This window comes from Coregonus lavaretus (assembly GCF_964263955.1).
Source record: "Coregonus lavaretus genome assembly, chromosome: 18".
Classification (NCBI taxonomy): Eukaryota; Metazoa; Chordata; class Actinopteri; order Salmoniformes; family Salmonidae; genus Coregonus; species Coregonus lavaretus.
Window position 1 is genome coordinate 11,428,576 of NC_140005.1, and position 27,808 is coordinate 11,456,383.

At 41.9% G+C, this 27,808-nt stretch overlaps 1 protein-coding gene across 1 annotated transcript; it reads left to right on the forward strand.

The window, feature by feature from the left end:
- Positions 1–1,164: 1,164 nt before the first annotated feature.
- On the forward strand, positions 1,165–27,808 carry LOC311145436 (doublecortin domain-containing protein 2C-like; the record flags this gene model as incomplete). The annotated part of the gene is made up of 13 exons (XM_084181673.1): positions 1,165–1,454; positions 1,646–1,694; positions 1,956–2,032; positions 2,512–2,643; positions 2,988–3,140; positions 3,262–3,319; positions 9,679–9,838; positions 11,511–11,611; positions 11,860–11,976; positions 12,356–12,457; positions 19,253–19,331; positions 26,794–26,848; positions 27,772–27,808. 12 exons carry the CDS (start codon positions 1,165–1,167, stop codon positions 26,808–26,810), a joined length of 1,335 nt encoding a protein of 444 aa, XP_084037799.1. The 3' UTR covers positions 26,811–26,848; positions 27,772–27,808.

The window sequence follows — 27,808 nt, forward strand, 5'->3', positions numbered from 1 at the left end:
AATCTCTGGTTACCTCTGCAGTAAACAATTTGGACAGCACTGACTGAGGGGAGGGAAACATTGGCAGGTTATTCGGGTGGAAAAATTCGTAACCATGTCCATGGGTGATGCTTTGTGGAAAAACTCCCACCTAATAATGTAATTAAGGATTCCATCCACATGCAAGTCTGGAAGAAGTATGTTTGTAATCTATAATGCAATTCAAACTGGTAGGCTATTTGTGATGTCAGGCAGATAGGTCTACTGCTACATCTGATTGGTGAAATGTAGTGTACAGTTAACACTTAGTTTGATCCGAAATACCAAAGTAATAGCAATGACCACATTTGACCACATTATGAACTGAACACTGTAATACAAAAGCTGAACGGTAGCCCTGTGTAGCTCAGTTGGTAGAGCATGGCGTTTGCAATGCCAGGGTTGTTGGTTCGATTCCCATGGGGGGCCAGTATGAAAAATGTATGCACTCACTAACTGTAAGTCGCTCTGGATAAGAGCGTCTGCTAAATGACTAAAATGTACATGTAAATGAACACACAAGTGTTTCAATTTCCTACGGAGGTTGGGGGCCCCAATGTGCCATCCTGGCATGGTTTATATTATTGAGAAATTATCTGTCACACATTTGTTGTTTCTTCTCACCTTTAAATGCCATTGAGCATTTTCAAGAATAACTTTAGAAATGCAACTTGCAAATTCAAGATTTACAAAATGAATGGATAGTATGAATACTGAAGCATAGCCTTGTTGTGCTTGGTGTGGTCACTTTCGCGGGATCCTATTTGATATACTGTATCATTGCATGTGGCCCGTTGGTCGCCAAGCATTTCTGGAGAACGCGCGCTTTCCCACCACAGGTTTCCTTGGAAACACATTCAACAACATAAATTAGATTGGTGGTAGCCACAAGGCTGGACAGTTTTTGAAAACAGAAACAACACGGGAACAACAGCAAGTTTGTTGACCAGAAACATCTGTAACGAAGGATAGGCTTCTTGATAAGATGCGCGCCCAAGTGGACGTCTGTCTCATCTTCAGATATCTATTTCTTTGCGAGAAAAATCGAATTCACTAGCTTACTTTAGCTGGCTAACTACTAGCTAACTTTTGCCATTTTGACCTCGGTTCTGGAACGTTGTCTGTCACCGTTGTGATCAAATGAACATGTCTGGGACTTCAGGTAGAGCGGTACTCCCGCAGCCTCCCACAAAAACTATTGTTGTCTACAGGAATGGGGATGCTTTCTTTCCTGGACGAAAGTTTGTTATAAATCAACGACAGATGTCAACGTTTGACAGCTTTTTGAGCTCTGTCACGCGTGGGGTAGAGGCTCCTTTTGGAGCGGTCCGAAATGTTTACACTCCAAGGGAAGGACACAAAATCCATGACCTCGTCAACTTGCAGCACGGGGAGAGATATGTTGCAGGCGGAGGAGAGCGTTTCAAAAAGCTTGAGTATGTACACTGTAATTAGCCGGGAATGATAAGGCTGATGTTATTGTTAGACTGCATTGTTGTTGTTGGGGGTGCAGCCAGACATAAATAATCCTCTTTAATCTATAAACAAAGTTGCAGGTGTACCTAAAATGACTAGCTAAACCAAGATGTATGGAATTTGTAATGTAATCTACTGTTTTTCATTCTAGTTATTACCATATAACAACGAAGAAACCACAGAAAAAGAAGAATGAACAGGTAAGGCCACTGACTATACCCTCATCTTAAAAAAAAATATTTTTTGCAAATTACTAATTAGCCTAATTGCTTTCGACTTTAACTGAACTGATATTTGATACCATACTGGCCACACCATGTCTTTGTCAGTAAAGGAATGCATGAGCACCTCTGAAAGATAGGCCTGTTACATTCACACAATCATCTTACAATATTGCAAGGTTCTTGGTAATAACCATGTAATACAATAACAATTTTTCTTTCTGTTGTTTTAAATCACAGATCCGACCTGTAGTTCACAGTAGAATAGTTGTTTCTGCTCGCTGGAGGAAAATTATAAACGAGTCATGCACTATCAAGTGAGTTTGGGTTTTCAAGTGTCCTACAATCATATTGTGCCGTTGCAAACATTAGGCCTCCTGTAGCTCAGTTGGTAGAGCATGGCGCTTGCAATGCCAGGGTTGTGTGTTCGATTCCCACGGGGGCCAGTATGAAAAATGTATGCACTCACTAACTGTAAGTCGCTCTGGATCAGAGCGTCTGCTAAATGACTAAAATGTGAAATTAGTGTTTGCAATGGGATATAGGCTATACAAAATATGCATTAACTCTTTTCACTTGTCATGTCATTCTATAAATGCCAAAACTATGTAGGGTTGAAATGTTTCTTGTGTCACGTAATACTTAAGGAGATGTTATTTATTCTACTTTATTAGATTCAATCGATTTATGTAGGCTTACAACATTTCTGATGTTGAAAATGTCAATGATCATAACCATGTTGAAACCACAAGCCCATAAAATGGTACTGAGTTTCATGTGTTTTTGTATTTTGTAGTGTTTTTACCAATGGAGATGTGTTGGTTCCTCCAGCTCGGATACTGATACCAAAGTATACTCTCACAAACTGGGAAAGGGTCTTGGCCATGGTGACCCAGAGGGTGAATCTGCGCACTGGTGCTGTGTACAGGTAGGAAATAACTAATAATAGCTCTTTATGTTATAGATCAATTGTTTTGAAATGAAATGAAAAGTCATCCAACTTGTAGCGTTGACCTCATTTATGATTTACATAATCACATAATCAGTGTTGCCTTTCATACCATTGAAATATGTAGCTCAGCTGGTAGAGCACGGCACTTGTAACGCCAAGGTAGTGGGTTCGATCCCCGGGACCACCCATACACAAAAATGTATGCACGCATGACTGTAAGTCGCTTTGGATAAAAGCGTCTGCTAAATGGCATATTATTATTATTATTAAATATCGAAAGGTTTTCACATGTTAAAAAATAATTTTTCTTTGATAACTAGACTGTGCACATTAGATGGGACTACTTTACTTGGGCCAGTGGAGCTAGAGAACAACCAGTATTATGTTGCTGTGGGAGCTGAGAAGTTCCGCTTCTCGCCATACTTCCAGTGGGTCCCCGGCAGAGGAATCATCCGGGACAACAGTCATCATGCGTAAGAAAAATGATTTATTCCTCTCCAGAAAAAGAAATCATTCAAGTTAATGGAATTGTATGTTCTGTTGGTTTCATTCAGATTATGGTGTTCTTCTTACTAATTACTAGATTTTCCTTAGAGTCAACAATGACAGTCTCCCAGTCCCAGTTCCCACAAGGAAAGGCAAACATGCAAAAGTAAGTAGGCCTACTGTGCGGCCAAAGTATATCAGTATACACCACATACAGTACATGCTTGTATTAACCTCCCCCCATGAAAGCATTATTCTCAGTCCAGGAGGGGCAAGAAATAAAGACCTCCACTAAAGCGTTCCATAAAAAAAATATCATTTTTTATCACCCTGAAGTAGGAAACAGCTGTGATCACAGTTTATCCTACAATCATTTTCTTTCAAGGAGATACTGTACAGTATCACTGTACATTATCTTCACACTTAGAACAGTGAACAGTGTAAAAGTATTCCGTTGCGTACAGCATTTCAATTGTCGTTCATGAGCCTTACCGTGTGTGATTCGTTACGAGACAGTCCTATCATCAATCACTGTCTGGGGGAGGCATTGAGTTACCATTGCCTTCCACTTTGATAGGTAACAGAATGAGCCTGGCCGCTTGATCAAGTAGCAGCGAGTCTCATAGACTGAACAGATTTACCAAGGGACCAAGCTAATTCCTCCAGAACCGGGACAATTTGTATGCTGACAGTGAAATGCATTGCAGTGATATGAGAATTGCACAGGGCCCAAGATGAGCGCCACTTACATACAAACAAGTGAAGAAGAAGAAGAAGAAGAAGAGAACATGCACACTCAGCGGTCTGTTAGAGATCAGGCTGTATGGGGAAAAATCTGACAACAGATTTTTCTAACCATGAACGATGACAGTCACAGCATGGCATGTGTCAATTTTTTCTGATATAGGAAAAGCTCTTCCTTTTTAAAGATGCTCTATGCAGAAATCGCTCCTGGCTGCTAAAATGTTAATAGTTTGCCTAATTTCCATTTATATGACAAAACAAGCAAGTATAGTATATTTATTTATTTAACCTTTATTTAACTAGGCAAGTCAGTTAAGAAGAAATTCTCATTTACAATGACGGCCTACCCCAGCCAAACCCGGACAACGCTGGGCCAATTGTGCACTGCCCTATGGGACTCCCAATCACAGCCGGATTGTGATACAGCCTGGAATCGAACCAGGGTCTGTAGTGACGCCCCTAGCACTGAGATGCAGTGCCTTAGATCATTGTACCATCTAAACCTCTGTGAAATATATTTTCTCTAACCAGAAATATTGTATTCTCAGCTGTTTGAAGCTGGTGTACAAAACCGACAGTAAAAGACTCAAAAACGAAACGTATAAATGGAAACATAGAAATAGCTCACATAGAACAGATTTACCGCTTCTTAGACTTGCTTTCAATGACAGATCTAGAAGTCACATTTCTATGTGAATTTTGTCAGGTCTCCCAAAAAGTTACATATTGCATGCATGATTGTGTCAATTTTTCAATTTTTACCCCTTTTTCTCCCCAATTGGAAGTTACAGTCTTGTTCCATCGCTGCAACTCCCGTACGGACTCGGGAGAGGCAAAGGTCAAGAGCCACGCGTCCTCCGAAACACGACCCTGCCAATCCACACTGCTTCTTTACACACTGCTCGCTTAACCCGGAAGCCAGCCGCACCAACGTGTCAGAGGAAACACCAGACAACTGGCGATCAAGGTCAGCGTGCATGCGCCCTGCCCGCCACAAGGAGTCGCTAGAGCACAATGGGACAAGGACATCCCGGCCGGCTAAACCCTCCCCTAACCCGGACGACACTGGGCCAATTGTGCGCTGCCTCATGGGTCTCCCGGTCGCAGCTGGCTGCGACACAGCCTGGGATCGAACCCAGGTCTGTAGTGATGCCTCAAGCATTGCGATGCAGTGCCTTAGACTGCTGCGCCACTCGGGAGGCCTTGTGTCAGTTTTTCAATGCAGGATGGAATCCACAAAGAGCAGTTTGCGCTGTTCATTCCACCAACCAGCGTAATACTGTTGTTATTATCTGCCACATTTCATTGACCTACACAGAGGGAGACTGTCATTTTATTATGCACCAGAAGGGGGAAGCAGAGACAGCGTTATGTCCTCTCTATCCCTCAGCCAGGGTTGTCTCCAGTTACCACAGCCACAAAGTCAGAATTGTCTATATATCGTAAAAATTCATGAAAACCAAAATGTGCTTTTTGGTCTTAATTTAAGGTTAAGGTTAGGCATAAGGTTGTCATTGTGTTTACGGTTAGGGTTATGTTTATAATCAGATTTTAAGAAGATACATTTTAGAAATAGGCAGGGTTTAACCATAATTATGACTTTGTGGATGTGGTAACTAGTGACGACCCTCAGCCAGCTCATCCATTATTACTCATTGACTGGAAACGCTACCATACTTTTAAGCTCCCTCCTCGCCTTACCCCTCATGAATTCGTAAATATAATTTGACCAGTTAATGAGGACGTTTCAGAAACAAGATTAATGGCAGGGAAATTGTCCACTGTAGTTAGATCTGTCAACTGTTTAGCTAACTGATAAACATACGTTTATAGGGTGGTGTCCCTCATTCATTTCGGTTTGACCTCACAAAGCGACACGCGACATGATTTGAAATGCCTGTAAAATCTCTGTAACATCTCGTTGTGGGCTGGTGTAAAATGTAACCTTTCTCGGGCTCTGCAACCTTGCTGTGTGAGCATGGAGCATGGTGTCTGTCTGCACCAGCAGAGCTTCTCCATCACTTAGTACTGTACAGGGGCAGCCGGAGCACTGAGTAGTCACTGAAGTCTGCACTGAAGGCTTTGCTTGCAGTATGTGGCATTGACAGTACAGTACGTCCCCGTTGGCAGCCTAGAGGCTGAGCTAGTTGTCTATGTGTGATGATGACCGGAAAACAGTATTTAATTTCCTGCGTTTGAGGTCCATTGAGCACAGTAACATAAGTGGCTCCAGTAGACGCAGTCACCTGGCCATATGAGAAGAACAGCGGACGACTTAGGGAGGGATGAGCTAGAGTGCTCCCCTGACATCATTGGGTGATATCATCACCCCTTTGCAACTCGACCATTCCCATCCCATGTGACCTGATTGAGAGGAAGTGGTGCTACAAAATCAAATCAAATCAAATCACCCTAGTCGCCTGCTGTCTATCTGTGTTTCCACCGAGGACCAGGCACTGGGAGTGACTCTGGCTCTGATACTGTACAGTGGTTGGAGGTTGGCTGCTGCTGGCTCTTTCTCATGCCGGCCCCTGCTATCATATCGCACTGTCCTCCCGTTGACTCCTCCACTCTGCTTCTTGAGAGGGCCAGAGATTACACGCCAGCCACCCTCTCGGGTCCTTCTCACTGATTCCACACGACTCCGGTCTCGGCGGGGTCCGATAGACACTGCCGCCCCACAGGACATTGCAGATACAGTTGAAGTCGGAAGTCTACATACACCTCAGCCAAATACATTTAAACTCAGTTTTTCACAATTCCTGACATTTAATCGTAATAAAAATGCCCTGTCTTAGGTCAGTTAGGATCACCACTTTATTTTAAGAATGTGAAATGTCAGAATAATAGTAGAGAGAATGATTTATTTCAGCTTTTATTTCTTTCATCACATTCCCAGTGGGTCAGAAGTTTACATGCACTCAATTAGTATTTGGTAGCATTGCCTTTAAATTGTTTAACTTGGGTAAAATGTTTCAGGTAGCTTTCCACAAGCTTCCCACAATAAGTTGGGTGAATTTTGGCCCATTCCTCCTGACAGAGCTGGTGTAACTGAGTCAGGTTTGTAGGCCTCCTTGCTCGCACACGCTTTTTCAGTTCTGCCCACAAATGTTCTATAGGATTGATTTCAGGGCTTTGTGGTGGCCACTCCAATACCTTGACTTTGTTGTCCTTAAGCCATTTTGCCACAACTTTGGAAGTATGCTTGGGGTCATTGTCCATTTGGAAGACCCATTTGTGACCAAGCTTTTACTTCCTGGCTGATGTCTTGAGATGTTGCTTCAATATATCCACATAATTTTCCTTCCTCATGATGCCATCTATTTTGTGAAGTGCACCAATCCCTCCTGCAGCAAAGCACCCCCACAGCATGATGCTGCCACCCCCGTCTGGCTTTTTTATAGCGGTTTTGGAGCAGTGGCTTCTTCCTTGCTGAGCGGCCTTTCAGGTTATGTCGATATAGGACTCGTTTTACTGTGGATATAGATACGTTTGTACCTGTTTCCTCCAGCATTTTCACAAGGTCCTTTTCTGTTCTGGGATTGATTTGCACTTTTCGCACCAAAGTACGTTAATCTCTAGGAGACAGAACGCGTCTCCTTCCTGAGTGGTATGACAGCTGCGTGGTCCCTTGGTGTTTATACTTGTGTCCTATTGTTTGTACAGATGAACGTGGTACCTTCAGGCATTTGTAAATTGCTCCCAAGGATGAACCAGACTTGTGGAGGTCTACAATTTCTTTTCTGAAGTCTTGGCTGATTTCTTTTGATTTTCCCATGATGTCAAGCAAAGAGGCACTGAGTTTGAAGGTAGGCCTTGAAATACATCCACCGGTACACCACCAATTGACTCAAATGATGTAAATTAGCCTATCAGAAGCTTCTAAAGCCATGACATCATTTTCTGGAATTATCCAAGCTGTTTAAAGGCACAGTCAACTTAGTATATGTAAACTTCTGACCCACTGGAATTGTGATACAGTGAATTATAAGTCAAATAATCTGTCTGTAAACAATTGTTGGAAAAATTACTTGTGTCATGCATAAAGTAGATGTCCTAACCAACTTGCCAAAACTATAGTTTGTTAACAAGACATTTGTGGAGTGGTTGAAAAACGAGTTTTAATGACTCCAACCTAAGTGTATGTAAACTTCCGACTTCAACTGTATGTAATGCCAGAGAAAAAAGAAGCAGCAGCAATGACTTCAGCAGCTTTTTACATTGCTGAATTTTGCAGTTGTACTTGACTGTCCTCCCAGAGCTCTTAACTGCACTGTTAGTGCTCCTCCTCTCTCTCTCTCCCTGAGAAGGGCACTTTTTGTGCTGATTTAAAGATTTAGAATTTTTTGCCACAAGGCTTAAAAGATAAAAGTGTTAATCTTTTTTTATATTTCAGATGGGTAGATTTGTTTGTGGTATTTTCAATATATCACTCTGAATTATGTGAAAAATTACCAACAAGGCATTGTAACAGTGTGTTCATAACTTTTATCTTTGATCCTGTGGTGCGGACATCACCATGTGAATTAGAGGAGGCTGGTGGGAGGAGCTATAGGAGGACGGGCTGATTGTAATGGCTGGAATGGTATTAATGGAAGGGTATCAAACACATCAAACGTATGGAAACCACATGTTTGACTCCGTTCCATTTATTCCAGTCCAGCCACTACAATGAGCCGTCCTCCTATAGCCTCCTCTTTGAACTTTCCCTAACTGAATATCCCAGGCAAACTTCAGTCTTTTCATGTTGTTTTATTTTTCTCTCCAGCCCACCAACGGCTGTATAAATTCAAAACAACATCAACGCAAACTCTGCCTTTGTATTAAAGAAAGCAAACAAGTAGAAGAAACACAGCCACGCTATTCCCCAAACACCATGTTAACGGGATGGCAAACACCATTGCCCGGAGTGTGTTCTTGTGTGGAAGCTTGAGGTCAGTACACTGGCCCTCCAACCAGCCTTGGGATCGAGGCTGAACTGAAAAAAAAAGTCTGAAATAATTAAGTCTGCTCTTCCCTTTCTTGTCAGAGGGAGACACAGCTCACCTTGCTACCTACAAAGAGGCTGAGCAACCTACTGTCTCAAGCATCACTCTGAACTCATCTTCCCACTCACTTCCTCCCCCCCCCCCCCCCCCCCCCCCCTCTCTCTCTCTCTCTCTCTCTCTCTCTCTCTCTCTCTCTTTCGCTCTCTCTCTCTCTCTCTCTCTCTGTCTCTCTCTCTTTCTCTCTCTCTCTGTCTCTCTCTCTCTCTCCCTCCCTCCCTACGTCCCTTCCTCTCCTCTCCCGCTCAGCTCCCCAGCCCTTTTTTTAATCAATAACCGTCTGCCGTCTTCTCTAAGAATAAGTTATTCCCTGCAACTCCCTTTCCCTTTAAGCTTATTGGGATTTTCATTGTTTGATCTGGCTTGATAAATAAGATGAATGCAGTTAGAAATTCATGGCTGCCCTGTTTCATCAATAAATTATTTGTTTGCTGTGCTCCCCAGTGATTGATAGGTTCTGCATGGGTTGTATTGGAACCAAATGAATTCAATACAGTGGGAGTCACTGGGGAGCCACAAAGCATATCAGCTCATGGAAAATTGAGGTCAATGGAAAATGTAAAAAACAAAGAAGGGAAGACAGGAAAGGGGGAACAGGTTTTGTACTAAAGCACATTAGACGTAATACGACATGTTTTAGTCTTTGAAAACAACAAGAAATAGATCAATCTCAGTGAAAAAAAAAACTTCTCTAGGCTTCGGTTCAGATTCGATCCATGGTCTTTGCTTTGTGTAGTTTGCTCACACAGGCTCTGGAGATGACCTTGAGCACACAGCCAGGGGCCATCCCAAGAACTCCACAGAGTCTTACTTCTACGCCAAGCCAGAGAAAGAGAGAGAGAAAGCCAAAAAACAGAAGCAGGTGTCCAGACTCCCACTTCTTTACACAACGGGCGGTAAGTAGAGCAATTCCTATAGAAATATCTTCCAATGTTTCATGTGTGTTTCACTGTTTTACGACGCCCCCCTCTCTGTTCCTCGCTCTCTGTGATATCAATTGAACCTGTTGTTTTTGTTGAAGGGAAGGTTTTCTTAGCACTCGGTGTGTGCATGTGTGTATACAGAGATAGCAGAGGCATGTGGAAGTCTGAAGAGCTTTCTTTGAATTCCCAACCTGCTCTCCAAAGTCAACTTCCATACATCAGGGGAACAGAACAGGTTTTCAGCCTTAGGAAGAATGTATAACTCTTTACGCTGTGAATATTAAACCGAACAAAACTTCAAACACCATCCGGTGCTCTAAATCATAGATTCATTCAATCAGGCCATTTGGTTAAAAAGGTATCCAGAAAAGCCTTGTTAACTGTGCTAGGAAAACAAAATGCTAAAATGTTCTCCTGATGGGGGAATCAAAACAATCATAAGTTATTGATCACAATAATATTGCGGAGAGATCATAAAGCTGACAAAATCCTCTGTTAGATTGATGGTATTTAGCATCGCGGCAATTTCACAGTTTGATCGTGATACATAACCTATACAATACACATTAATTACACCAGTGGCTTTAGATGCTCAACTATTCAATAGTTATTATGCCGGTGTCTCTTTACAGTGTCCGGACCAGAGATTTACCATGACATCATACAATGAGTAATTGCCACCGTTTGTGCATCCTGCCATAATTTCACATCACACATTACAGCTGAGCCAGCAGTATCCTATGTGATGGAGTTGAATTTCCTTTCCTCCACTCACATTGGGACAGCACATTAGCGCCTGACTGGCTGTCTACATCCCCTGCAGACCTGGTTATGAGAGAGCTCCTCTCACAAGTCTCTGACCACTTTTTGGACACTTGATCATCCCCTGGGGGCAAGAAGCCCCCTCCTCATTAACTCATTACTAATGGTTGAAGAGAAAAATAGGAAAAATCCATAGGCTTCCTCTTAACTACATCAATCTGGCCTCACACACAAAAGCATGCATGCAAACACACACACATCACTCTTACCGCACAGGGACAATCAGGGCCTATCAGGCACGCAGTGGCTCGGAGCACTGTTGGCAAGCATCCACTGTCTATCGCAGGAGAGGAGGCAAAGCTTTCGGCAGCAGATTTTCATCCCTGGCTTTTCTTCTGAACTTGATATGGAAGGATTGATCCGCGCTGCACTCTGTGAAATCGAACACCGTCACACCATGCAACATGCTTCAATTTGGTGACGTTGGTGGCAAAGTCCGAACTTTCGTTTCATTATTTGCTCACAAATTCACAGAGTGATTGTCTACGACGAACACACAGTTACTGAACAAAGTTCAAATGGCATATATGTTATTTTAAACACAGACACAATTCTATTTATTTACTACCAAAGGACAGTGTGGTGTGCATTACTCAAATGCATCAAGAGTAACCTGTCACTGTCAGAAACTACTGTAGGAACATATCCTCACGCAGGGTGGCCAAACATGTAGTGGAGAATTCATGGCTTACACTTGGCTTGCACTCTAAATAAATGAATTGTTTGACATGATCATTGATTACTTCTGATGTTAAGGAGGAACGAGAGAGAGAGAGAGAGAAGAGGGACAGTGGAGGTAATTGTGATCAATCACTTTTCTTAGAAGGCAGTGTGTTCCGTGCAAAAGACAAAAGAAGTGAAACGGTGGGAGCAGCTGAGATCCAGGAAGATGGCAGAGTGACAGTGGACCTGCCAATTGACCAGGTAAAAATCAACCTTCATGACCTGCAATACCTGTAGTATATGGTCATGAAACTTATGCAATGACTACCCAAAGTGGTTGTGCTGTAGCCTGGTCCCAGATCTGTTGGTGCTGTCTTGGTCAAAACAGACAGATCTGGGACCAGGCTAGTTGTAACTGACCATCAACAGACGACAAGACCAGTGATACAGATGTATTGGGCTACTATATGAGCGGTAATAAGCTAAGAGAGGGTCGTCAACCCCCCCAGGTTGAGGCCCAGGTAGTCGAGGAGGAAGAGCAGTATGTCCAGAGGTTTTCCAGGCCTGCCGGTGAGACCCAGAGTCCCTACAAAACCTTCCTCCAAGGCTCTGATGCGTCCAGGAAGGTCAGTGGACTGGACTGCCACGTGGACAGTGTAGGGCATTTTGGAATGAAGGGAATAAATGAATGAATTAATAAATGAATGGAATGGAATTAAATGATGAATATACTGTATTGATCCGTTAGAGGGGAAGCTGGGTTTGTAGTTTGAAGCCACCACCAGCAGACATAGATAGGGGTTTAACAAGAGTTTTCTGCCTGTGTGTATGTGTGTGTGTGTATGTGTGTATGTGTGTGTGTATGTGTGTGTGTGTGTATGTGTGTGTGTATGTGTGTGTGTATGTGGGTGTGGACGTGTGTATGTGTGTGTGTGTATGTGGGTGTGTATGTGGGTGTGTATGTGTGTGTGTGTGTGTATGTGTGTGTATGTATGTGTGTTACAGGTCTCGGCCCCCTCGTCAGGTCGTGGAGAGTCAGGTAGAGGCACTGGTCTGACCAGCTCCAGAGACGGAGGACTAAAGTCACCTCTGGAACCTGAGCCACAGGTACTCACACACACACACACACAAACACACACACACACACACACACACACAGGGGAAGCTGGGTTTGTAATTTGAAGCCACCACCAGCAGACATAGATAGGGGTTTAACAAGTGTTTTCTGCCTGTGTGTATGTGTGTGTGTGTGTGTGTGTGTGTGTGTGTGTGTGTGTGTGTGTGTGTGTGTGTGTGTGTGTGTGTGTGTGTGTGTGTGTGTGTGTATGTATGTATGTGTGTGTATGTGTGTGTGTATGTGTGTGTGTGTGTGTGTGTGTGTGTGTGTGTGTGTATGTGTATGTGTGTGTGTGTGTGTGTGTGTGTGTGTGTGTGTGTGTGTGTGTGTGTGTGTGTGTGTGTGCGTGCGTGTTCCAGGCCACTTTCATAATGTTTACATATCTTGCATTACCCATTTCATATGTATATACTGTATTCTATACTATCTTAATAATGTTTACATATCTTGCATTACCCATCTCATATGTATATACTGTATTCTATACTATCTATTGCATCTTAGCCTATGCCACTCTGATAATGTCATTGCTCATCCATATATTTATATATTCTTATTCCATTCCTTTACTTAGATTTGTGCTTATTAGGTTTTGATTGTGGAACTGTTAGATATTACTTGCTAGATATTGCTGCACTGTCGGAACTAGAAGCACAAGCATTTCACTACACTCGCAATAACATCTGCTAACCATGTGTATGTGACCAATACATTTGATTTGATTTGATTTGACTTGACACACACACACACACACAGAGCTTATCTCCAGCTAGCAGAATGAACAGAGTGATGCCTACTAGACTGGGGAAATGCAGCGTGGGCCCATCTTATTACTGTAGAATACCACCTCATTAACTTGTGTTAGATCCCTGTCCCTCCCTTATTCTAGTTATTATGTACATCATAAACAATGGTTAGAGCGCTGTGTATACAGATGTTTCTGCATGGATGTGTGGTTTAGTGTTGCATGGTATACCGGTACCATGGTAATATCACAGCACCAAAACATAATGATATACTTATGATACCAACATTTAAAAATACTGTAGTACCGTTTCATATGATACTACCGACTTATTCTGCCGTACCGATTTAAACAACCTGCTGGCGCCTGTTATAAAATGTTTATAAAGTCAGTTGAATTTAAGCATCAGCCGCTAGTCTCTTGTATGAGCAGGTCCAGTAATATCCACTTCACTTTCATGTGCACATCACATGGCAGCTGTAATCAACCAGCCACATCCCCTACCAGCCCTCACTCACCTGCTTCTCTCCGTCCGCTCTTCATGCGCGTCTATTCCTCCGTCAGTAAAAAAAAAGATATAATTTAGCCGTGATGGCGAGCGGGGATGCAGACCCAGACCCTGATGAGTCTTCTGTTTTTAGATTTGAACATTTGTTACATTGGAGCAGCGTGCAAAGCGAGTAATGTTGAAACATTGTATCATTTCATCGCTGTTATAACAGCCTGAGTAGACTTTGCAAGTTCACTGTCATGCAGCCTCAGAGAGGTGAAATGGAGGACTGCATCGTGACAGGCATGCTTGCAGCTTTACAGCAAAGTAAACGTCTTGTCTCTAGTCTGCACAGTTATAAAACATGACCCATTACCAGAGATGCCTTTTTTTATTTATATCGGGAGTCGCGCACATTTTATATAATTTCACAAATCATGTCGCTGGCCGTTTTAAACTAATCACTAATTCACTAATCACTAATTCACTAATTATTGGTTTGATAATGAACAATGTTGTTCAGTCATGTTACCTAGCTAGCTAACATTCTGGTAACTTGACAGTAGGTTTATGCTCATCTGATTGGCCCAGGAAGAAAGGAAAAGGGTATGCTTCTCATGAGATGTGCTTCAAAGGTAGGATTCATGTAGGCCTAATGGAAGACTAAACTATATCAAAAATACATTTCTTTCTGGTGCTCCTTAAATTCTGTTTGGTGCCTATCGTTTTAAAAGTTTGTGGGAGAGAGTGGTGTGTGTTTATGAGAGTGAGGGAGACAGTGTGTGTGTTTGTGGGAGAGAGAGAGTGGTGTGTGTTTATGAGAGTGAGGGAGACAGTGTGTGTGTTTGTGGGAGAGAGTGAGTGGTGTGTGTTTATGAGAGTGAGGGAGACAGTGTGTGTGTTTGTGTTTGTGGGAGAGAGAGAGTGGTGTGTGTTTATGAGAGTGAGGGAGACAGTGTGTGTGTTTGTGGGAGAGAGAGAGAGTGGTGTGTGTTTATGAGAGTGAGGGAGACAGTGTGTGTGTTTGTGGGAGAGAGTGAGTGGTGTGTATTTATGAGAGTGAGGGAGACAGTGTGTGTGTTTGCGGGAGAGAGAGAGGTGTGTGTTTATGAGAGTGAGGGAGACAGAGTGTGTTTGTTTGTGGGAGAGAGAGAGTGGTGTGTGTTTATGAGAGTGAGGGAGACAGTGTGTGTGTTTGTGGGAGAGAGAGAGTGGTGTGTGTTTATGAGAGTATGGGAGACAGTGTGTGTGTTTGTGGGAGAGAGAGAGTGGTGTGTGTTTATGAGAGTGAGGGAGACAGTGTGTGTGTTTGTGGGAGAGAGAGAGAGTGGTGTGTATTTATGAGAGTGAGGGAGACAGTGTGTGTGTTTGTGGGAGAGAGAGAGTGGTGTGTATTTATGAGAGTGAGGGAGACAGTGTGTGTGTTTGCGGGAGAGAGAGAGTGGTGTGTGTTTATGAGAGTGAGGGAGACAGTGTGTGTGTTTGCGTTTGTTGGAGAGAGAGAGTGGTGTGTGTTTATGAGAGTGAGGGAGACAGTGTGTGTGTTTGTGGGAGAGAGAGAGTGGTGTGTTTATGAGAGTGAGGGAGACAGTGTGTGTGTTTGTGTTTGTGGGAGAGAGAGAGAGAGAGAGATAGTGGTGTGTGTTTATGAGAGTGAGGGAGCCAGTGTGTGTGTTTGTGGGAGAGAGAGAGTGGTGTGTGTTTATGAGAGTGAGGGAGACAGTGTGTGTGTTTGTGTTTGTGGGAGAGAGAGAGAGAGAGAGAGATAGTGGTGTGTGTTTATGAGAGTGAGGGAGCCAGTGTGTGTGTTTGTGGGAGAGAGAGAGTGGTGTGTGTTTATGAGAGTGAGGGAGACAGTGTGTGTGTTTGTGTTTGTGGGAGAGAGAGAGAGAGAGAGAGATAGTGGTGTGTGTTTATGAGAGTGAGGGAGACAGTGTGTGTGTTTGTGGGAGAGAGAGAGTGGTGTGTGTTTATGAGAGTGAGGGAGACAGTGTGTGTGTTTGCGTTTGTGGGAGAGAGAGAGAGTGGTGTGTATTTATGAGAGTGAGGGAGACAGTGTGTGTGTTTGTGGGAGAGAGAGAGTGGTGTGTGTTTATGAGAGTGAGGGAGACAGTGTGTGTGTTTGTGGGAGAGAGAGAGTGGTGTGTGTTTATGAGAGTGAGGGAGACAGTGTGTGTGTTTGTGGGAGAGAGAGAGTGGTGTGTGTTTATGAGAGTGAGGGAGACAGTGTGTGTGTTTGTGGAAGAGAGAGAGTGGTGTGTGTTTATGAGAGTATGGGAGACAGTGTGTGTGTGTGTGGGGGAGAGAGAGTGGTGTGTGTTTATGAGAGTGAGGGAGACAGTGTGTGTTTGTGGGAGAGAGAGAGTGGTGTGTGTTTATGAGAGTGAGGGAGACAGTGTGTTTGTTTGTGGGAGAGAGAGAGTGGTGTGTGTTTATGAGAGTGAGGGAGCCAGTGTGTGTGTTTGTGTGTGTGGGAGAGAGAAAGTGGTGTGTGTTTATGAGAGTATGGGAGACAGTGTGTGTGTGTGTGGGGGAGAGAGAGTGGTGTGTGTTTACTGAAGAGTAAAACAGGTTTAATGCAGTGTTTTCTCCTTACTGACAATGATATGCAGATCATTATGCATGTATATTCCTTCCTCCCATTCCTCCAGCCAAATTTTCCTTAGGGTGCTTTTTAGTCGTTCATTTTCTATTGTTATTCTTTAGTTTTTTTATCCTCTTATGTTTGTTGTGTAGTAAATATTTGTTTTTATTCGTTTTTTTCCTCTGAAGAACATAGGCCTTTGCAAATATGAGCAAATCAGCCATTCTATGCAGTATTCTATTATACACTGAACAGTGTGAAGTTAAATTCAATGTGTTGTAATGAGTAGAAGTGTGAATTTCAGTGACACGTTTTTGGAGAGCGTTTAGAAAACGTGAACATGCGTCCGGGGGACATGGCGAACAGGATGCTAGGCCACAGATTTCTTTCCACCGTGGTATCGCGATACTACTCGGTATTGTGATACTTGGCCTGGTATCGTATCTTTGTAAAATGTTGGTGTGGCGTGACAACACTAATGTGGTTTCTAGAAATTGCACTCATTTAAAAACACTTAATCTGGTTTTATAATCCTCAACGGAATGAAAATGGGGAGCCTCATAACAGTGATGAACATACACAATAATTGGCCGATATTACTATTCCATGCAATTGCATTCAGCTTTGGAAATGAGAAGATATTGAGTCTTATTTAGGCAATCAATAACAGTAAACATTTTGTTTAATGAAAACAATCATTTCAGCCTATGGTAATCACACTTTAGAGAGATATTTTGGTGTGATGGTGATTCTTGCAGTGGTATGCACTTCTGTAATAAATATATTCTTATCAAAATCATTATTGACTTCGGGGGGCAGTTATGACCCTGTTAAGGAACCTGTTTAAGATCAATAGCTTTATTCATTACTTATCGCATTTACTCATGAATGAATATTGCTGAATCAGAATGGCTATAGATTCCGGGAATGACCATTAGATAATGGGGAATAATGATATCCGGACTCAGCTAATTTGTGGAATCATCTCACCACCACTGCACCAAACAACGTTTGACTTGACTTGCTGCGGCAATGAAGAAGTCAGTTTAATTGTAATTGGGGTATTTACACTTCTGTCCAAAATTCAATACATACTTCTACAGTGAGTGGTTTGAAATAGGGTTGGATGAAATTAACTATATCAGTAAAATATATACTTTATTTTATTAGTGTAGGAAGGAATTGCTGCTTTAAAAGACTTTGACTTCTTGAAGTTTATTGTCGTAATTAGAGAAAACCTGAAGCATATTAATGTCACCCCTGATGAATATATTTAATGCATTTTGTAGCTACATTTTATGGCCTGAGATTGTTATTGGAGATTACAATATCAATATTATTTATGGAAGCTTTGATAGCAGGTCAAACTCAAAGCTAATATTCTGGCTAAACAACATATTACTATTGCTCACTTCTCTCCCTTTCTCTCTCCCTGTCTCCTTATGAAGATAAGCAGTGTTTCAGTCTGTCCTGCTTCTTCATCATCTAGTGTGAATGACAATAAAACACTATGGCCATGACTCATAGTTGAGCTGAGTTTGAAATAGATTACATCCCAGTCTGGCCACGCTTGTGAAATACCAGATGTCATATATATTGATGACCATATTCAATTACATGATTGCATTCTCAGCCAAAACCACTTCCCCTCAGTTTAAATGATTCATTGCATTGGATTTAAATGGTGAATAGTTACAGTGGCGAGGTAGAGGTAATATTCGAAGGACCTCCGCTTGACAACATAAAGAGTTATTAGAATCAGCATGTTTGTCTGTCTGCCAAATGGTGACACACAATGTCTGGTGGGTATGACAACAGACTGCTGCAATAGACTGATGCAAAGGCGGCCAGAACAGGGCAACCATCTAAAGTAGAGCTCGAGCTGATCACAGACGGAGCCGACTGACTGATCTACAAATAATAACGAGTAGTTATTTAGAATCCAAGGTGATTTGTAGATCAGTCATTGTGCAGAGGCCGACTGCAATGAAGTCGATCTCAAACATGATAATTGCGTTGAATTGACATGAGTTGTTTCCTGATGGGTCTTTTGGAACACCTTCAGTTGAACATACTGTCGAATGTGTTCTGCTTATCAATATACTGTTTTCCTTTAGCCTAGAAACAATGTATAAATGGTTATGGTCCGATGAATGTTCGTGCATATTGAACAAAGGTAGAGTTGAATGAGGTTGTGTAATTGTCTGTTTTTAACAATAGTTTGTTTTGATTTAACGATATTGGCTGATTTATCAACCGGTCAGCTAAGCATTTTTTCTTAATTAATATTGTTAGAAATGCCAATAGGACTAGGCATGTTTTATCAATCGTCTTCCTCTTAAGAATTTTGTGATAAAAAATCAAATAGTTATCGATCTTGCCATCGACCTCCCCTATTCTTTGCCAATGCAATTCCTTTTCATTTATCTTGTCCTGTTTTCCTGGTTACTATTCCCCTAGCTTCTTAGGTTCGCTATTTGTAAAGCTTCTCCTCTCATGCAAGGTCAACTATAATCAACCCCAGACAATGTCACTGGCTTCTGCAGCAACCAGGGTATTCCTCTGGGGCTCTGAGGGCCCGCTGCATTCTACCATTCAATTACTGTTCATTAGACAGTGTACAGCCATTAATCAGACTGAGATGTTCTGCTATTCTTCAAAGGGCCATTGAACCAGGGAGGAAAAACACTGGCTGTTTATCCTTGTTTCCTGTCCTGAGATACTGTAGGAGTACAAAGAAGACACTCTGGGATTCCCACTCGATATGTCTGTTTTAAACTTCTCCTCCACACTGCAGTCTCGGAATGTTAGATTAATAAACAGAGCGTGCTAGAGATATACCGCAATAGTAGGAGTCAAATAGATCATTTGGAGGAGTAACTTGACAGATTTAGTGAATCGGGCCCATATGCATTGAATCTGACTGGATATGATATGAGAAACTGATTTATGTGCCTGTGTTCCAGGAGACTAAAGAGGAGGTGGAGGCGGTGGAGGCCTCAAATCTGTGCGGAATACGGTCACGGATGTCCAAGTTCTTCAAGGGTAGGTTCATCAAAGCATAGTGGCACCACACGCTATTCGCTCCACGTTTCCTCCTCAACACAATCAACCATAAGAAACCATAAAGAGACCACTAATACACTCGGCGTTACCCGGTTTCCCACTTGGCATGTCACCTGATCCCCCAACTGCAGCGTTGCACATCTGGGAGAGCTACCGTACTGTATGGTTACCTTATGGTCGATAGGTTGAAGTTGCGCTCCCCCATATCACATTAATTAATTTAATATTAAAGTTGCACAATGTAGAAATCACTCCGCATTTCCTGTTTGCTAAAACTCTAATAGTTTGCCTAATTTCAGTTTATGTGACAAAATAAGCTAGTATAGTGCAGAGAATCATTGTATCATCTAAACCGCTGTGAAATATATTTTCCATAACCAAAAATGTTGTTGTTTCAGCTGTTTGAAGCTGGTGTACAAAAACAAAAGTAAAAGACGCAAAAACAAAACTTAAGACCGGGAAGCATAGAAATAAGGCACATAGAACATACACTACATGAGCAAATGTATATGGACACCTGCTCTTTTGGACACCTACCACCACTTTTGTGCGACTGCTCGGTCATGGAAACCCATTTCATGAAGCTCCCGAAGAACAGTTCATGTGCTGACGTTGCTTCCAGAGGCAGTTTGGAATTCAGTAGTGAGTGTTGCAACCGAGGACAGAAAACGTACAAAGATAAAGTTACATATTGCCACTTTAAACGCACCTGCACTTCACAAGGTGCCCCATACAGTATGTCCTGTACTGTGGATTATTCACATACGTTTTATTTTTACCCATGTCCTCTGTAATCATGTCTCTCCTGACATATATTTTGATAGGTGGGAATATCAGACTGGTCTTAGTTTAGTATGACTTTATCTTCTCAATTATTGCATTTTGGGTACAGTATTTTAAAATGGGTAGAATAGAATCTATCTAGCAAAAATGTAAATGACTTTATTCTTGAATATGACTTCAAATCATGTGTATAAGAACACAACTTATGATTATAAAGATATACCATGACAGAATGAGACCTAACGGTACCATAATGGAACGAGACCTAACGGTACCATGACAGAACAAGACCTAACAGTACCATGACGGAACGAGACCTAACGGTACCATGACAGAACAAGACCTAACGGTACCATGACAGAACGAGACCTAACGGTACCATAATTGAACAAGACCTAACGGTACCATAATTGAACGAGACCTAACGGTAACATAATTGAACAAGACCTAACGGTACCATGACAGAACGAGACCTAACGGTACCATGATAGAACATGAAACTCTCCTATGTCGGAGGATGTGCCTCATTCCCAGTTCAAATCATTTTCTCTAATTGGCCACAAAACATAGGCTGTAGGAGCAAGGCCATTCAGTGGTCCAGAAGTGATCCAGCGTTTGCCATCGTCCCGTGAGAATTCCATAAGTGACTAAAGGGAGAGAGAGAGAAAGTCCGGGTCCTTCCATGTGGTTATTTTCTGTCCCTGATCTGAGGTAGTACAGTATGTCATGGGTACCAAGAATTTCACTACATCCTGTGTTGCCAACAGCAGGCGCCCATCTCGCTCACATGTAACCGTGCTGTCAACACACAAGGCAATTTACAGAAGCAATCTCATCTCCATTTATCCCAAATGTTTTCTTTATATTCACTTTTGTTTTATATTGACTGGACTGGAGGTCTGGCATGATAAGAGAGATGAGAATTTCAGCGAACTGATGGAAATGATGGCCTGTTAAGTTTGTCTCTCTGTTTGGAATGGAGATATTCCCATTAGGGGTCCTTGGAATCGTGACTTCTCATCATTGGCATTGTGAACTCTAGACTCGCCCTTATTATACATATGCACATTGCTGTTTATTGTTCTTATTTCTAAATGGGACGGAATGGCTCAGCAATAGGCTATAGGCTATGCCCAATATTCACAACATCAACAGATCTGTTCAGTAGCTCTATGCCTTAACCACCACAGAGCTGAAGTGCAGTGGAGGGTAATTTTTAAATACAGGAAATGCATGGGATCTACTGTAACAGTAAGGGAAATCCAACACTGCCTGGCTACTTTGTATCTGTGCAAATCTTTGTCCTCAATGGGAATTTTCCAGTTGGTAGAAATTGGTCGTTCTTCAATTGCGGTGGCATTTGGGCATGGCATTTTGGAAAAAAGATATGTATTTTTTCTCATTTTCTTTATTGAAATGTATTTGTGTACATCTTCCCATTCTACATCAACTACTATGGCAGCTTAATGACTTTAAATAATGTTTACTATTATGATAACATTGTGCCACCAGTAGGAGTAACACCAATGATGGCAACACCTGAGAAATGTTTGGTTATTGAGGTTTTTCTTAAATGATGCTTAAATCTAAGGTCATTAACCCTTTAAAAATGATTTACTAAATTTATATGATGAATAATTTTGCTCATAATGTAATTTCCGTTAATTTAAATTGACTAACACCAAGTGACACCAAATTGTCAATGGAATCCTCAAATGTATGACATACTAAAAGGGTGTAATTAGCTAATATATTTTTTTAAATATAGACTCCTCCCCCTATAACAGTTTGCCACTGGAGGGAATGCTTAAGGTCCTTGTATATCTTTGTAATGAGTGATTTTCAAGTCGGTAACACCAATGACAAAACTGGGGGACAGACATACTAGTAAAAAAATTGCCTTCTTTGTAAAGTGTTAAGTGTTGGTCCCATGTTTCATGAGCTGAAATAGTAGATCCCGGAAATGTTCCATATGCACAAAAACCTTATTTCTCTCAAATGTTATGCACACATTTGTTTACATCCCTGTTAGTGAGTATTTCTCTTTGCCAAGATAATCCATCCACCTGACAGGGACAATAAAAGGCCACTAAAATATGCAGTTTTGTCACACAACACAATGCCACAGTTTAAGTTTTGAGGGAGTGTGCAATTGGCATGCTGACTGCAGGAATGTCCACCAGAGCTGTTGCCAGAGAATTTAATGTTTATTTCTCTACCATAAGCCGCCTCCAACGTCGTTTTAGAGAATTTGGCAGTACGTACAACCGGCCTCCCAACCGCAGACCACGTGTAACTACGCCAGCCCAAGACCTCCACATCCGGCTTCTTCACCTGCGGGATCGTCTGAGACGAGCCACAAAACACAGCTGATGAAACTGTGGGTTTGCACAACCGAAGAATTTCTGCACAAACTGTCAGAACCGGCACTGGGAAGCTAATCTGCATGCTCATTGTCCTCACCAGGATCTTGTCCTGACTGCAGTTCGGCATCGTAACCGACTTCAGTGGGCAAATGCTCACCTTCGATGGCCACTGGTACGCAGGGACTGTGGTGTGTGTACTACTGCACACGTCTTCCAATAGTGTGCATTCCTTCTTGTGCGCATTGCTTGTGTGACACTTTTGATTTTCTGGATTTCCCCTGATTAACAGAACTGCGGGAAAACAGTGCCGGACAGGCGGGAGCAAAGCACACTGTCTACCGGTGTGCTAGCTATATTTAGCTAGCTAGCTACTTATCCCGCTTGCTGTGTACCAGAGTCCTAGGTAGCTAACTAGCTAGCGCCCAGTATGCTTCGCTAACGCCTGCTGAACACCTGCCCTCGCCGTCGTTTAACAGAACTGCGGAAACAGTGCCGGACAGGCGGGGCGAAGCACACTGTCTACCGTTGTCCTAGCTATCTTTAGCTAGCTAGCTACTTATCCCGCTTGCTGTGTACCAGAGTCCTAGGTAGCTAACTAGCTAGCTAGCACCCAGTGTCCTTTGCCAACGCCTGCTGAACACCTGCCCTCGCCGTCGTTAACAGAACTGTGGGAAAACAGTCCCCGACAGACGGGGGGGAAGGACACTGTCTACAGTTGTCCCTAGCTAGCTAGTTACCGGCGTTGTCGCTCCCGCCTTTTCTTCTGTGGGGTTTATCGGCAGTTGGCATACAACATTATGGTGCATTACCACCACCTACTGTACTGGAGTGCTCCCGCCTGAATAACGGATTCCTAGCTTAACAATGTACCAACAGAAGTATGAAGAGGGGTTCATGCAGATGCAGGAATGCCCAAATGCAGGAACACCCCGAATTGCGGGCCGCAATTGCAGACTTCTCCATCTTGCTACTACGGAGGAGAGAACGGTGGAGACGGGAGAGACCAACTCTCAAGGAATAAGTCTTTGCCCTCGTCCGTCCCTATGGTACATCCCAGAGACACATTGCTTAATGACAGGGTGGTGGATTGTGTTCCCTGAAATGCGTACTCCAGCTGATTGATGGATCGCCGGTCCCTCTCTATGCACTTATTTATCTTCTGAACCCACTGGAACATCCAGCTCCTCCGCTGCACAATATCAGACCGGGAAACATCCTCGCATCTGCTGCACCAATGCACCCCTTAGTATATCCCAGGTCATTTCCACCGAGGTGGATGACTAGAACACCGAGCAGTTTGTGCCACTTCATGCCTTGCTCTCCGAGCCACCTAATGTGACAGTCAATAATGTTTACATTTACATTTTAGTCATTTAACAGATGCTCTTATCCAGAGCGACTTACAGTTAGTGAGTGCATACATTATTATTATTATTTATTTATTTTTTATTTTTATTTTTTTCATACTGGCCCCCCATGGGAATCGAACCCACAACCCTGGCATTGCAAACACCATGCTCTACCAACTGAGCTACATCCCTGCCGGCCATTCCCTCCCCTACCCTGGACGACGCTGGGCCAATTGTGCGCCGCCCCATGGGTCTCCCGGTCGCGGCCGGCTACGACAGAGCCTGGATTCGAACCAGGATCTCTAGTGGCACAGCTAGCACTGCGATGCAGTGCCTTAGACCACTGTGTTGTGTTGTGTTCAGCACTCATAACCTCGACTACCTCAATTACCTTGACTAACCTGTGCCACCGCACATTGACTCTCTACCGGTAGCCCCTGTATATAGACTCCCTACTGTTATTTTATTTTACTGCTGCTCTTTAATTATTTGTTATTTTTATTTTTTACTTATCAATTTTTTACTTAACACTTATTTTTCTTAAAACTGCATTGTTGGTTAAGGGCTTGTAAGTAAGCATTTCACTGTACGGTCTACACCTGTTGTATTCGGCGCATGTGGAAAATAAAATGTGATTTAATTTGATTTAATTTTATTGTCTAATATAGTATCCATGATTCGTATCATCGACTGGACAGTCTATTTTTTATCGGAAATGACTAGGTGATTTGGTGGTTCTATTTTCGTTGTATTTTGAGATGGTACTCGTTGAGATAAACGTCAGCCTCAAAAGAGAACAAATGTTTGTTTGTGTTTTTTTACATAACAGTATGTAAATGGTTAATGGGTAGGCTACATGTTTATTATTTGCGTGTGTTTTCAGGAGCTTTCTCGGTTTTCTTGTTAAAAGAGATCAGGGATATGTATTCCAGTGTACTCCATATTGGCTTAAATGCAGGTTTTTCGCTTCCCTCTTGAAAATTAGCTGTTAATATTAAATAAATACTAGTAAATACTGTTGCCATTTGTCATTATTGTGTATTTTTACTTTACTTGTATTGCTGTGTTATGCTGTATTATAATGTTGTATAATAATGTTGCATAATCACCTTCTGGTGTAAATATCATGGAAATGAAAAACAAAAAACTACGTTTTAAGTGAGAAGTATGCCCATGCTCTACCAAGGTTTTCCAGCACACAGCTTTGACCTATTACAGTAGCTATGTTGGACTATTACTTCAAACAATGTGTGTGCAGGTTGCTTAGGATTCAAACCTTCTCGAACAGCCTAATTCATATGCATCAGTGGAATAATGGACTACAGTGTCCTGCTATTAAAATAATGTATATACTGTATATATCATTAAGCTGTATGTGTTTTTACATATAGGTCTATTGTAAATGTGTATTATTGTAGCCTCACCATCAATATTGCAAAAATAAATACAAATACACACAACTTTAAGCTACATATTCATTTGACAGAGTTAATAAACTGCCTATTGATCAGCACAGCAATTGATAAAACAGGACCATGTTTGCAGAACAAGTGTTTCTGAGCTTTCTTTTTCTTAATGACATGTATTGCTAAATCAAACAGTTTAAGGAAATAAAGGCAGGCACCCCATTACTACAAGACAAAAAAGCATGATGGTCTTGTAAGTATAAAGGTAAAGCTTGTTTTCATATAATAATAAAAAATATATTGAAAAAGGTAGTGGAATGGGATTAGTGTGGTGTGTGAAGAATATATGTGGTACAAATCACATTATTGAGGGAGCAATTCCTCTAAGAGTATGAATTTGGCTGTTTGAGAAGGTTTGAATCCTAAGCAACCTGCCTACACATTGTTTTAAGCAATAGACCAACATAGCTACTGTAGTAGGTCAAAGCTGTGTGCTGGAAAACCTTGGTAGAGCATGGGTGGAGTAGACATTGTGGTGTTCATGTGAATTTCCGTTCTTTTTCAGCTACAGACCAATGCCTACTTCTCACTTAAAACATAGTTTATTTTGTATTTTCTTCTTCTTCTTACATTATTTTGTTCACTTTCTAAGATTAAAAATAATATATAGATATCTCTAAATACCAAAAACATGTCTCTACAACTTTACACATCACTACAAGGACAAGCCAATTTGCTAACCCCAAGTACTTTAAACAATGCATAAACATACAATTTTGCAGTATAAAGGACTTGCATTATGTTTTATCAATATAAGCAAAAACATGTATGATGTGTAACTATTTGTCATTTTAAAGTGTTTTTCATGGTTGCAAAGTCAAGGGACACAAATGCCACCGCAATTCAAGAATGACCCAAATAGGAAACCTTATTCAGTTCAGCAAAGTGCTTTTTCTTCATATTTGCTTCCAGGTTGGATTAGGCAGATGGCCTCTATATAAGGGCATTCTGTCCGGGGTTTCCTTGTATAACAGTAAACACTACAGTGTTCATTTTACTGGAGATTCTCCTTCAAAAGTTATTGGCAACATGAACAATGGTCTGTCAATTGATGGTGACTGTTAGGGCTTCTGACAGAAGTTGTAAAGCATCGTGATTGATTGGCGATATGAGATGTGTGCAGTCATGGTATATTCTCTCACTGCATGCACACACTACATGCAGTTGTGTGTCACAGATAGGTTATTCCACACAACCAAATTAATGTGTAGTAAATCATTTGTCCGGACCCGTGATGAGTCTCGAATGACGACCTTTACGCCTATTTGACTTTTACTCTTATTTATGTAAATCACATCTGTATTCTTCTGATGTTCAGGGTGTCATATTAATCAAAGGTCATGATGGTACTGTTTATTTGAGTCAAAAACATTTCGTTTTTCATTTTACCGATAATTTTACAGTATTAAAACACGTTTTCTGTTCATGCTCCAATGATTGTAACTGAGTCCTTTTTCCGTTCTTTTTGTTTCTTCAGAAAAAAGAAAAAAGTGACCAGCTTCCAGACCAATATGCCATTTATTCAGTCAGAGGTAAGTTGTGTGCTTATGTTGGCATTTTATATTTTATGAATTCCAGTATGCATTGCATTTACTGACATATTGTTCGTGCCATTCATATGTAAAATATCAAGCAAATATATTAAATTGTTGTGAAGCCTTTCCACAAAAGAGTTCATGATATTTGTGACACACTTGTATGGATATTTGAACACACAGTCCATTTCACAATACGTTTTTTCATACTCATTCATCCAAGTTGAGTACTGGTTTATGCTCAGAGCAAGTAATATCCCTATGGTACTGAATACGAGTGAGAAAAAATACCCTTTAACTATGGCCGAAATGATTTTCTTCTCATTCATCATATACATGGCATGAAAGGCCCTTCAAAGCAGCTCCAATAGCAGTGCGTTTTTGACATGGAAAAATTCAAAGTCCCAAAGACCGTGTGTGGAGAATCTGCTATTGTGATGTGAGGAGGGCAGAGGGGATGTCTGCGTGTGATCTCAGCTGCCATTGTGATGACGGGTGCCTGTGAAGTGCACCACTGGCCAGTTACACATTAGCTTTGATTGCCAGTTTGCTCTGTTCGCGGTCCGCTTTGAACCGCATCTCGAGATGAAAGACAACGTTGTCCAGTGTGTCCATCCACTGTGTCTACGGTTACAGCTCTTTATTGGCTCCAGGCGCCATCAAGGGCCTTCAAGACTTTAGCTACCATGCTGCGATGAGCGTTATGTATAATTTATCATACAATGCATCTCCGACAGCAGCCCCATCTATGTTCCTTCATTTTCATTTAATGCCTTTTTTTTGTTTTTCTGTTGACAGACTGTATGGTAAACCTATTGTAACAACGTATGGCTTGGTTGTGTTGTTGGATGCACTTTGATATGGGTGGAACCTGTGGTTCTGAATGTATCAGCATCTCTGTTCTCTCTTGCCATATACAGAATTCTAAGAGCCAGAGTCAGAGAGTCCCGTAGTAGC